Raw genomic sequence first — 13,499 nt, forward strand, 5'->3', positions numbered from 1 at the left:
AGCGTCCAGTCGGCATCTTTGGATCGCCCTCACTTCCTGGTTACAGTGAAATAAATGGAAGAGAAAAGGCTACTGGCTACCCATGCACACCAGCAGCCTTTTCATTGGCTGGATAACATCCCATGGCTTCAAGTTTGCTCCGCCCATCAGATTGCTAATTCACATACATTACAAACGTATATAACTTTGTAATGTGTGTTAATTAAGAAAAAAACAAAAGCAAAGCAGCATATGGGGAATTAGTGAGTCTGTAGAGTCAAAAGATACTGTACATTTTATGCAGTGTAGACTGGGTTTTAACTGGGTTTTAACCACTCCTTTATTAACTCTGGAGTAATACTTCTGTACATGGAGAGTCCTAAAACTTGTCATAATTCCTTAATCTGGTGTATTTGTAAAAAAAAATCCCCCCCCCCCCCCAAAAAAAAAGAAAACCCTCCATAAACAATATAAAATTGTAATAAAGGAACAAAACAGACAATACACAGACCAGTTTTGTATATCTGAGCTGGAGGATAAGTGTTTCTCCTTGAGGAGACTGTCAAAATGACATAAAGAGTTTTACAAGGCAAGTAATGCTCCATGGGAAAAGAGTATGCACAGTATAGCTCTTTTTGAGAAGGAAAAGAATTTGCTCTACAGTGCCCCCTATTGGAGCTAAGTTTCTTCCCATAACATTGCCATATACAAGTTACAAAAAGATCAACTTTACACCATGGCAAAGGAGTTTTTAATCAAGGCAAACATATATAAGTGGTCTTTGACAGTGAACAGGCAACTTAAAGCGACTCTGTACCCACAATCTGACCCCCCCAAACCGCTTGTACCCCCGGATAGCTGCTTTTAATCCAAGATCTGTCCTGGGGTCCGTTCGGCAGGTGATGTGGTTATTGTCCTAAAAAAACAACTTTTAAACTGGCAGCCCCGTGCCCAACGGCCGGGGCTTAGAATATCTGTGCCCTAACTTTGCACCACCCCTCTGTCCCTCCTCTCCACCCTCCTCATCATTAGGAATGCTTCTAGAACTTTTTCTCCTGTCTGAACATTGCACAGGTGCCTTAATGATCCAGCCCATGTGCCCTGCTGACACTGGTGAGGAATAGGTGACAATCTGCCTGGAGCATTCCTAATGATGAGGAGGGGGGGGAGGAGGGACATAGAGGTTGTGCCAGCCTAATGCATTCTAAGCCACGGCCGTTGGGCACAGGGCTGCCAGTTTAAAAGTTGTTTTTAAGGACAATAACTGCATCACCTGCCAAACGGACCCCAGGACAGATCTTGGATTAAAAGCAGCTATCCAAAAGTACAAGCGGTTTGGGGGGGTCAGATTGTGGGTACAGAGTCGCTTTAAATATATTTACATATATAATGGGCAGAAGAAGCATATCTTTACATACTTTAAAGCCACAACAAGTGTATAAAAAAAGCAGCTGAAAGGAGTCATGTCATACTGTATCTTAATCCAGATATGTATGATAAAAGCCAGTACCTTAGTGAGTCACTGTAATTCACTGTGGTACAGACTGCAGTGATGTCAATCTGCTGCGCACGTACTAAGAACAATTGAACAATTTTGAAAGAGAAAAAAAACAACAACAAAGAACTTTCAAGAAAGAGACCTTGAGATTACCAGGATGTGGTGTCTGAAAAGAGAGGGCATTACCGTTAACCCCAAGAGTAGCCTACATTCTATTACAATATGTTTTCATGGACAATATATATATATATAAATGGTATATATTATCAAGCATACTTCATAATATATAAGAAATAAGAACAAATATGAAAATTTGCCTTTAAAAGTTCATGTTTGAAATCCATGCTTTTGATAACTACAATTTAATAATTCCAAACTATGAAATTACACCTATAGTCAATGGTCACAGACAGTATTCTGCTTAGTATTTTTCAATAAAAAACAGAAGTAGGTTGAAAAACCAAATCCTTTTTTAGTCGCTTGACAGACTTTTTTTTTTTTGTGGACGTCATTTTGTGCCCAAATAAAGGCCGGTATTTCAAAACAATGGCTGTTACTCCACAAACAACGGCTGTTGTTTTAAAATAACATCCGTTGTTTGGAAGTGAAGTGATGGCCCGCCAAAAAAATACCTCCGTCAAACAGCCAAAAAGGATGTTGTGTGGTCATGGCCATAGGCTATGTTCCCACAATGTTTTTTAGGCAAATTATCATAATCATAATAATTTTTTTAGGCAAAATAATCAAAATAAGCATTACTTATATTTTTCCAAAAAAAAAAGTTGTGGATAACCACATTTTTGTAGTATGTTAAAAGTTATCAATTTCAATACATTTTTTTATAATGTAGGTCAATGTGAAATGGATTCTGCAGTATGGCATACAGCTGCATTTGCTTTTACCATCCATTATTGCATCAGTATTTTTTTTAAAAAAGAAACAAGAACACAATGTAAGGTCCTATTCACATATCCACAATTGTGGAATCCGCAGTTACGGACAGAAAATAGGATCAGTGTATTTTATTGGCCCCATTCACACATTCGTAGGTGTGATAAATGCAGCAAAAAAAAAAAGAGCAGGCCGTAGTGCAGACTAAAATTGCTACATGGACACACCAGTAGAACTCTATAGAACATCCCCAATCTGCAAACAGTGACTAGTTTATTATTAAGTTCACTTTTTTTTTTTTTTGCGGATCAGCAAAAATTATGGATGCAATACAGATGAAATTTTGTGGATTGGGGATGTAAAATTACAGACTCAAATTTGTGGATTGAAAAATATACTGACACGTGAATAGATCCTTAACCCAGCCTAACTTAAAGTTCTTGAACCAAGTCGAAAAATTCTTTATCAGAGATTTCCAAATGCCATTTATAACACTAGTGTCTTATGTGCCAGAAAGATTTTTATGCTCTTAAAACTAAAGATTTCAAGATTCAACTCATACATTTACTCCCCTGTAGCTACAGTATGTCCGTGCTCTCCGGGGTGCTAGGACCTGAAAAATTACTATTGATCATGTGATCATACTTGTCATAATAAAAGAAGAGGTAGCACTGTGAAACTAGAATATAACACCTGGACTGTTACTACACCTTATACAGGTGATGGTCCAATGGCGGCGCTAATGTCGTGCTAGTAGGACTGGAGGGGGGGGGGGGAGTTAGTCTCTTAAGGAGACCACCAAACTAGAGGAGGGAGTCTTACAGGCCAAGCAATGTCCCAGGTAAAAAGTATACAATGTAGATCTTCTCCAAAAGGAAAATAACTTGTTCTACAACTCCATTGTCTTGTGGTAGGTTTTATTCAAACCAGTGTTTGACCCTCAGAGGGCATTTAAACGTGATTGGGGATTATATGCCAAGTTAGAGGAAGTTTAACCCATCTGTAGATATCTTTTTTTGAGTTCTTGCCTCCTTTAAGAGCAGGATGCTGTTTGGATGGTAAGAGGATTTTACTGTAGGACTGAAGTGGTAGTGTGTCTCCTTGAGGTTGCCCTTGAAAAGAATGGACCTTAAAACAGCTTTTTATCGATCGTTAACTCCAAATCTATGACACATTTTTGCACCCCAAAAAGTGACCATGCCCTAACAATTGTGAATAACCTGCTTATTACTCCTTACTTGTTTCAGGTTTTGCAATGTAAGAAATGTACAGATCCCCCCATGGGATTTTCCATTTTCAGCTTTGCATCAAACAGAACTTTTCCCTCAATTTTCCCACGTCTGATGCTTTCTTACGCTCTAGGCTACCTTACTGAAGAGACACTTTGCACATGTGACTTCCCGAAGATCTAATAAGAAACAACTGTTATGAATGATGCCCAGTGTACTCGCAGATAGACGTCTTTTTATTACATTCGCTCTTTTTTTCCAATTGTCTCATTTCCGAAATTTCTGGTAGACAGGAGACTGTGATCTATCACTTCTCTTCCTAAAAGCTGGCCGAGAGAGTGGATAACATTCAATTTCATCCAAAGCCTGTAATGTCATAAGAAAACACAGACCTATGGTTTTCGGTCCATATTACTATTAATGTTGTTATTTAACTGTGCCACCCTATGAGCCAGATGTCTGAAAATCTCTGGCTGGAACTTATTTAAAAAGTTCATTCCCTATCCATGAATAACAATGTTGTATAGTCACAAAACCACCTTTGTGACTGCTTGCTGAAAGAGAACTTATTCTAAAAGGGTATGTTCCACTGACCCAGAAACACAACATCTGTTCCTGTTCATTTATACGGGCCACATTTCAAGAGTATCACAAAACAGTGTTAATTCTTTTTATGTAAAGGCAGACGTGAACACCCTCTATTTAAGGGGGAAAAAATGTTTTATTTTTTATTTTTTAAAGCTCATGTTTTTACTGCAGCTACTGGTTAAGTGATAATATATGGCCATACTGAAAAGACAAATGACTTTATATGAGAAGCTACACACAGACAGGTTGTTGTCAAGAAAGTCATACAACCTAAGGATGGTTGGATAGTGGAAGCCCCCAGACCCACTTTACACCTAATTAGAGCCTAAGTGATCCTTTAAATTGCTTTATGGCTTCCTCTTCACACCCATGTTTCCTTTTCACATTTATGCTCACCATGCGCTCTGTAACATGCAACATCCTCACATGGTTTATGGTTTACAAATGCCACAATTTCTTGCCCCCCCATGTTATTTTTAGACATGACTAATATTTGTCAGGAAAGTTCTTATTGACTAGTCTACAAGAGCTCAACTATCTGTATATTATAGATAGAGATGTCAGTGAAGTCATATTAAGACATAGATTGTTATTTTACTGTTGTAGATAAATGATAGAATACAAGTGAAATCGACATGTCACTTAATAATAGCAGATTATGTACATTTCTTTCTGAAGCATTGGGTGATGGGCCATTAGGAAGGGCTTGGTCTGGGTCATAAAGAATAGAGATGAGCAATCCTTAAGCCTGCTCGGGTTCGTCTGAACCCAAGTGTGCGCCATTTGATTACCGAAGGCTGAAGAAGTTGGATGTAGCCCTAAGGATGCCTGGAAAACATGGATACAGCAATAGGCCATGGGCCTAGTTTCAAGGTCTTCCTAGGGCTGCATCCATCTTCCTTAGCCACAGGTAATCACAAGGAAAATTTTTATTAAAGTATTGTGTTGCCCCCCAAAAGTTATACAAATCACCAATATACACATTACGGGAAATGCACATAAAGTGCTTTTTTGCTTCAAGGCTTTACTTCCTGGATAACATGGTGATGTCACTTCCTGGATAACATGGTGATGTCACGACCCGACTCCCAGAGCTGTGCGGGCTGTGGCTGCTGGAGAGGATGATGGCAGAGGGACACTGATGGGCACAGGGCACTGGAGGGACACTGAGCATCCCTCTGCCATCATCCTCTCCAGCAGCCACAGCCTGCACAGCTCTGGGAGTCGGGTCGTGACATCACCATGTTATCCAGTAAGTGAAGCCTTGATGCAGTAGTAAGTGCAGGGAAAAAAGCAGTTTATGTACATTGTATATTGGTAATTTGTATAATTTTTGGAAGGCAATACAATACTTTAATAAAAATTTTCGCCGGACTTCTCCTTTAACAGCCCTGCAGTTATAAGGTAAAGATCTTCTGGGGCATAGCAGCAGGTTCATTGGGCAGAACTTGCTGATAGTGGATAGTTTAAAGAGATCCTGTGCCTCCTGTTTTAGTAAATATGTATATTAACAATTCTCTTTTTTATAGCCCTTTGTGGTGTCATTTCTTTGTTATTCTTCCTAGAAACCTATGACTAAATATCCAACTGGGCTTTACCAATTGGGAGTGTGTCCCAAAACCCAGTCTGGCAGGTTTGATTGCATTCTCTCAGACAGTGTAAGGACTCCCACTTGGTAACACCCAGTTGGCTATTTAGTCATACATTCCTAGTACAAATACAACACAGAGCTAAAAAAATTTTTTTTCAGAATTATAATTTAATAGATAATACAGCTATTTACTAAAACAGAACAGGAGCAGCCACACATCCTCTTAAAATTGTAGATAGAGATGTCTACAGAAGGGCCTAAGGGGGTGGTCAGAAAAGACTAAACATAGAAGACCTGCTTGGCCAGGGTGTTAGTTGGTTCTGTAATGCCCCTTTAGTAATGAGAATGCTGTGTCACAAATGCTAGAATGTTTTTATATCCATTGATGGGACTTTGTTACAGCAGGTGGAAGTCACACCAGTTGTGCTGAAATTCTCCGGCTGTCAAGAATGTAATTCTAAGCGTTGTCCTCTCAGCTATCTGTTAATAAGCACATTAGTGTCTTTTCCGAGCGTCATCAAGTTTAAGTATTAGATTTTGAGATCATTATACTACTAACACATTGGCCCAGATTTCGCAAGCTGTCTAAAGCCCACACTGTCCGTATTTCCCTAAAGCAACAAGTCACAGCACAGGTTTTTTTTTACCAGAGCTCCTTAAAAGGGTACTTTAAAAAAAAAAAAAGTTGCCCTTATATACGACATGATAAAAATCTTACCCCTTAGCGCTCCTCCGGTGTCCTCTAGATGTGTCTCTGTGTCCCCAGCTGAACGATGCCGCCACCACTTCCAAGACAAGGTCATCCCAGCAGTGACAGAATACTCAACCAATCACTAACTGAGACAGGAAAGCACCGCGGCCAGTGATTGGCTGAGCAGGCTGTTTGTCACAGAAGTGGTGGTGACTGCAGTCAGCAGGGGACCCGGAGAAACCGCAGGAGGACACCGGGGGAGCATGGAGAGGTAATAATAAGTTGTATACTGTATATTGTATATAACAGCAACATTATATTAAAAGCTTTAAAATTCAGGAGTACCCCTTTAAGATACGAAACATGATCTCGGATTGGCTGCCTGATAAATCTTGGTCATTGTTGATATTTAAGCATCATTTCCATTTGGTGGTGGGTGTTCGGTTTGTATTATCGTTTACTCGACTGTTGCAAATGAACCAGTAAATGTGTTGCTGCCCGTAGCTGAAGATTTATAGTGTTGGAAGTTCATCTGGTAATCTTTAGAAGCTTGCTGCTTTCTTCATGGAAATCCAAAGTTTAACCTACTGTGAAATTATTTGCTTTCTTTTTAGGATATTTAAATGTGTCCAGAGACTGGCTTCATGCCCAGATCATATAATTTATCCATTTCCCTTCCAGCAAATCTTCTTGATAATATGCTTCTAAGGAGCTCAGCAAAACTCAATGTGGACAGCAGGAAGGAGGACACGGAGAGCACAGCACCTGCCCCACCGCAGAAGATGCTGTCATGTTACTGTCATCACCATTGCCCAGAGGACTCATTCAACAATACATGCTGGTTGGTACATACGACACCGCATGGAACTCAGCCATCATTTCATATTTGCATGTGTTCATTATATAAAGCAGGCCTTATTTCCGAGCTCTTTTCTATAAAACAGCTGGAGTTTAGTCTAGGCTTACCCAAAACGGAAGACGTTCAGGATATTGAGTTTTATAATGTATATTCGTACTTGTACAATAATAGTATATCACATATAATATGAGAATAATTGCTAGGATATATTAGAATAATTATTTCCTGTAGTATGTCTATAAATGATTAAATACAATATGAATTTTATTATTAATTGTATTAGTACATCTTAGACCTGTGAGAGTCACAACTGTTTAATCATTTAACCCAGGTTATAGGAGTTTGTAAATTGTACCTTGACACCCAATATACATTCAAGCAAGTCTATATCCAGTGGACCAATATATATATTTATTAGTATATAGATAGTAATCTTCTTGGGGAGAATGAGAGGCATGGAAATAGTGGGCATTTAGAATAGGGAGCTTTAGTCTAAGAATGGTTGATAAGCATGTATTCTTTACATGGATACTGTTAAAGATTATCCTATGGCTGTATCCACTTCTATTTAAAAACCTTAAACATTTCCATACGTACCAGATGCTGTATGTCCTGCAGGAAGTGTTGTTTTCTTTTCAGTCTGACACAGTGCTCTCTGCTGACATCTATGTCTGAGACAGGAACTGTCCAGACAAGCAGCAAATTCCCGTAGAAAACCGCTTCTGCTCTGGACAGTTCCTCTAATGGACAGAGATGTCAGCAGAGAGCACTGTTTTAGACTGAAAAGAAAAAACTATTTCCTGCAGGACATGCAGCAGCTGATAAGTATGGGCAGACTTGATAATTAAATAGAAGTAAATTACAAATCTAAATAACATTCTGAACCAGTTGATTTAAAAGAAGAAGATTTTCACTGGACAACCCCTTTAAATGCTCAAGTGGTTGTTACTCAAGTAACAAGCCCTATTGAAGCCCTATTGAAATCAATGAGACTTCAATGGGAGACTTAAACATTCAACTAGGTCTCCCCCCCTCCCCCCACGGCAGACCAGAGGGTGCCTGGTTAATTGATAGCATTTTTTCGTTCAAATTTCATTCATATTTAAATGAAATATTCAAAAATAAGAAAAATGTAACGGGTTTTTGCAAGACACATTAGAACTCTGGTGAAATGCCTGCATTTACCGGCATCCTGATAGAGTTGTAATGTGTCTTGCAGAAACCTATTAGATTTTTTCAATCCAATGTTTGTATATTGAACAGTGTCAGTACAGAAGCACAAATATTTAAAAAGCACCTGTCGTCCTGCGCCCTCTTCGTACCCTTTCAGTTTTTTTCACCATTCACTTAATAGGTCATAGTATTACCTATCTCCTGGCACTCTAAAGGGTCACTATATGCCCAATGATCCTGACATCATCCAATAGCCTTAGGCTTTGTAATGACCCATCACCCAGTGCCTGAACAATTGCTTTTTCACATCTGCTGTTGGCATTCCCATTTATCTGCACCATCGAAGGGGCAGAAAAACAAAATGCTGTCCATAGCCTGTTTGACCTCTGCCTTTCCACCAACTATGACTGAACCATGTTTGTCCTGACCAAACTGTGCATAGAAACATTCCCACCAGTGTATAGGACGATGAATCCGTTCTTCACACTGCAGCTGCAGCGCTTCTCAGGTTCAATAGTCCATGGAGGCTCTCACCTTCCAGGAGAGATCAGGAAGTGACGAGAGACGCTACGTTTTTCAAACACAGTCCCCTTTCTGGAGATCTCACTGCTCATCGCTCAACACTAATTAAGAGTAAAGGACACACAATCCCTAACATTTTTCTCCCTGATTTAAGGGAGGCTATTCAGTATAACACCATCCATTGCTGGATGTTGGGTGGCGTTCGGCACATTCCTACAGCCGAACAGTGTCCGGAAATAAAAGGCATGTTCATTATTTTAACGTCCATTAAAAGGGCGGAAGTTAAAATAATGAAGTGGGAACACAGCGGGCAACATTGCATTGAATGCAGAAAAAGACAGACGCTGATTTCATTGCAATCAGTGTTATTGTTCTTTTCTAAAAACCAACATAGCCGTACACAGAATAATGTTCCAGAGGAAGCTAGCGCCGACCTGTCAGCTCAGCGCTCACTTCCCCTTCAATCCCCGCTTGCTGCCTGTGCTATTACATGCACATACAGCGAGCAGGGAGGAGTAAAATGGGCTGTCGAAATGATCCTTAGGTCATTTGAGCTGCTCATTGAAGTCAGCAGCAGACCCCGATCAGATGACATTTTACATGTCGGCTGATTGTTCCCTTTCAACATGCGCGATTACACTAAACAATTATTGGCCTGTTCGCTACACTTCAAATATTATTTTAATCACGTTAAATATTTTCATAATTTTGGAAATAAGGTGGAAACAATATTCTTAGGCTTTGATGATGATGATAATGATGTATGATGATGATGTGAGTAATTATTACATAAACAGGTATATGTCCCCTGATTTAATACAGGACCGTTGCACATTTCTTACAATCACAGAGTAATATGCTTCAAGACAGCATAATCCATTGTATAATGTCTTTGGGCTTAGGTGCTGCTGTTGCAGCAGCGTCTTACCAGCACCGTCATCATTTAATAAACAGTGCCATTATTATCAATCATCCTTTAATGGAGTTGTAAGTCACACTGAATGCAGCCAATGTGCATGCTCATCATGGAACGGGCAGGGCCGCGTTGGTGTTGTATCTGCAGTTGCCTTAGAAAAGCAGAGTTACGCATTTTCAATACTCTGGGATATCAGCCAAGTCTGGCTTTAGTCTGCCTCTAGTGATCTGTGCCATGTGGAAACCTACCCTAATACCAAATAGAAAGTTCTCACACTGTTTTACAGGGTGTTAACATCATTATTAATGGAGAAAACTTGAAAGATTTTTTCGAATAGGATTATTGTTGGATATAAAAACGTGGCCAGACAGGAAAAGTGATGTCTTTTTTAGAAACAGCAAAGTGAATTTGCAAGCCATGAATCTGTGTCAGTAGGTAGAGTATGTACAGAACTTCTCTGCCTACTTGGTGGCATGGGGTTCTCCCTACACCTGAGCAGTGATATAGATTAAACATTTTCAACATCTATATGTCTGTACATTAGAATTCACACTAGGCAGTAGGCAGGGGTGGTACATGCAGAATAGTGCTCTCAAATGAACCTCAGTCAATTACCATGAGTGCAACTGGGTCAGTTTTAAACCCGACTAAACCCTATTGGAAATAATATTTTTGCTTGTATGCAGTTCCTAGCAAGTTTAAAAGAATATAGACATCATATTAGAGTCTGAAGGTATATAGCCCCTCTGCAGTAGTTTCAAAGTAAATACAGCAAACATACAATATAGGTGGGATCTAATGTTATTGGAGGCTTTCAAGTATTTCCATATGGAACCTCACTTTAAAGCAATGCATAAGACCCAATGGAACATGGCATTGAACACCAGCTGATTTATGAAGATGGTATGACTTAACCAAAACGCCATTATTACAAATGGGCTGGCCTCTCTGGGTTGTAAATCTTCGGGCCATATGTAATCTATCCATGATGATGTAATTTCTGTCATTCTCATGATGAAACCATAAGACTGGAAATGCTACTTGGTCACTTGTGATAAGCAAATCTCTGGCACGCTCAGGTTCGTCGGAAGCAGAGCGTACAGCATTTGATTAGAGGTGGCTGCAGAAGTTGGAATGCGACCCTAGGGAGTCCTGGACAACATGGATACAGCCTATGACTGTATCCATGTTTTCTAGGCAGCCTTAGGGCTGCATCCAACTTCTGTAACCACCGGTAATCAAATGCCGCACACTCGGGTTAGGACAAACCCTAGCATGCTCGATATTCGCTCATCTCAATTGGTCACCCCTAATGATGATACAGTAACTCTGCTGCCTAATTTTTTAACATGTGGCTTGAGAGTAGCACAGTGAATAGGCAGAGGCATTTTTTTTAACCCTTGAATAATTTGTGCCATACACTTACATCGTGACATCTATATAAATGTGAGTCCTTTATATAAATGGCAGCTATTGGCTATATTATACACTTGGTAAATGCCATCAATGAAATCAAAGAATACTACAGCGCACACGCATAGAAGACAAAAAAAAAGTATGGTGGATCAGAATATGGGGATGCTAAGCAATCTAAAAAAAAAAAAAAAAAAAAAAAAAAAGAGGGAGCACCATTCATGCCATCTCCTGTTGTTCCAAAGACATTGAATAGAGACAAAATAGCTGTGACTACCTTAATGGTCCGCAGAGCCTCAGTTGCGAGTCTCAAAACACAGGAATAGCCAGATATGCCTCCATGGAAGAAAAACCTGTTGCCAAGGGGGTGCCTTCCAGTGGGAAGGTCACCAAACCACCCTGATATCTGGGTATTCCCGTCTTTTAAGACTCACAACTGAGGCTCCACGGACCCCTTTTTTGCATATAAAATGGCCAACCCCTTTAAGGGGTTAATAAGAGCTCATTGGTTGTTGCATTTTAAGAAATCTACTGTAGTCGCTTCTCATATAAAATTACAAGGCGTACTAATCCTGGAAACCCCCTTTATTTAATGACCCACTGCTTGCGGTATAAAATAACCTGTTCATGTGACTCATTTTCTGGCAGTGTGATCCATTTACACCACTGGGGGGGTAGACCCTATAAACTGGACATCTTATCTATACAGTAAATGTGCCAATGGCTGTTCTAGGCTTTCTTATCTAACTGAACTGGATTTAAGTAGAGCAGATGATGTTACATCTCTTGTAATTTCAAGGTGCAGAAAGGCCTAATTTTAGGCTACAGATGTTTTACGAGTCTGTTTTATAGACTTTTCTTCACCACAGGTGTAATCCGTCTCTGCCACCTCTATGGGAAATGCTTGCGTTGCCAAATTAATGTGCCGGTGACGTAATTCAGACAGTGTTTGGGTGACTGCTGGGGAAAACATTTACAAAGGCTGTTGAACAGATTTTTATACTGGTAGATAACTGCATATGTTATAGGTCAACTCCTATAGTGCCATATATTTTAGAGATGCATGTCACCATTACAAAACGCTGTACTGAGGATGAAGCGATTGCTCACCTGTCAGGTGAGCTCTCACTTTCTTCTCGTTCCTTACTCGCTGTCTTTGCTATTATATGCACAGACAGTGAATAGAGATGATCGAACAGCGCCGAAGTTCAGGTTCGTACTAGGCTGTATCCCTGTTTTCCAGGCGGTACTCGGGCTGTCTCCATTTTACCCATCTCTAACAGTGAGTAGGGGGGAGCAGAGAGCTGCAGGAGGGGATGCCCAGATGCTTTAGTCCGGGTGACCCATTGAGGTCAGTAGCGGTCTGCTGCCGCCGCTCCTATTTCGGCGGACCATCACTGTCATAATCAGGCCATTTCAACATGTTATTGTTGGCGCTATTAGGCGTACGCACTATTACATTAAACGATTATCATCAGTAGCAGTCGGTAATTGGTCAAGTATGTCCGATAATCGTTTGATGTAATAGGAGCTTTAGAGTTCATTTAAAGGACTAGGCAAAACATTGGAAGTGGCGGTGGGTTACCTATGGTAATAACTCCCTGTGCACTGGGCAGGTAGACCTGGGTTTCCTTCCTTAGGAAATTATATCTGTCTTTCTAGTAGATGACACAGTGGGTTCAACTACATCTCACAAGATCACCATAGTTAACCTCCTGGAATATACTGTCAGCAGCCGATGTTGTCACACTTCAGCCATGCAGACTATGAAGCATGATAGCACAACCTGCCTCGACGCTACTTAAACACATGCTAAGCATGCTTTAAAGCTGTAAGCTCCCGTAATGACCTGTAAAGTGGCTGATTTTACGACCTTTGTTTTCCGAGAGGCACTGCCAGCAAATCAGAGAAGTCACATATGGAAACTCAGATCGGTTCCAATTCTGTGTCCCTGCAAAAAGAAAGCAACTACTGGTTCTGTCTTGACAGCTGAAATTTATTGTCACCCTGTCGGTCACATTTAGATCCCTGGCACTGCCCATCTGTTTGTTGCATACTAGCAGGTGAGAGCGCAAACAGCTGAGCCCACAGAGAATTGTAGCAGCAGCTCAGACTGACTGATAGCACTGTCTGTCGAGACCACCAAAGA

The 13,499-nt window shown here is 40.3% G+C and overlaps 1 protein-coding gene across 2 annotated transcripts in view; it reads left to right on the plus strand.

Annotated features, from left to right (window-relative positions):
- The window catches only part of BMPR1B (bone morphogenetic protein receptor type 1B), a 316,599-nt gene that overhangs the window by 264,718 nt on the left and 38,382 nt on the right, over nucleotides 1-13,499 (plus strand). For both annotated transcript variants that reach the window (XM_069978340.1, XM_069978342.1), the window contains one exon: nucleotides 7,149-7,308. In XM_069978340.1, coding sequence (XP_069834441.1) covers nucleotides 7,149-7,308 — 160 coding nt within the window. The remainder of the gene's footprint in view (nucleotides 1-7,148; nucleotides 7,309-13,499) is intronic.

This window comes from Dendropsophus ebraccatus, chromosome 7 (genome assembly GCF_027789765.1).
Source record: "Dendropsophus ebraccatus isolate aDenEbr1 chromosome 7, aDenEbr1.pat, whole genome shotgun sequence".
Taxonomy (NCBI): Eukaryota; Metazoa; Chordata; class Amphibia; order Anura; family Hylidae; genus Dendropsophus; species Dendropsophus ebraccatus.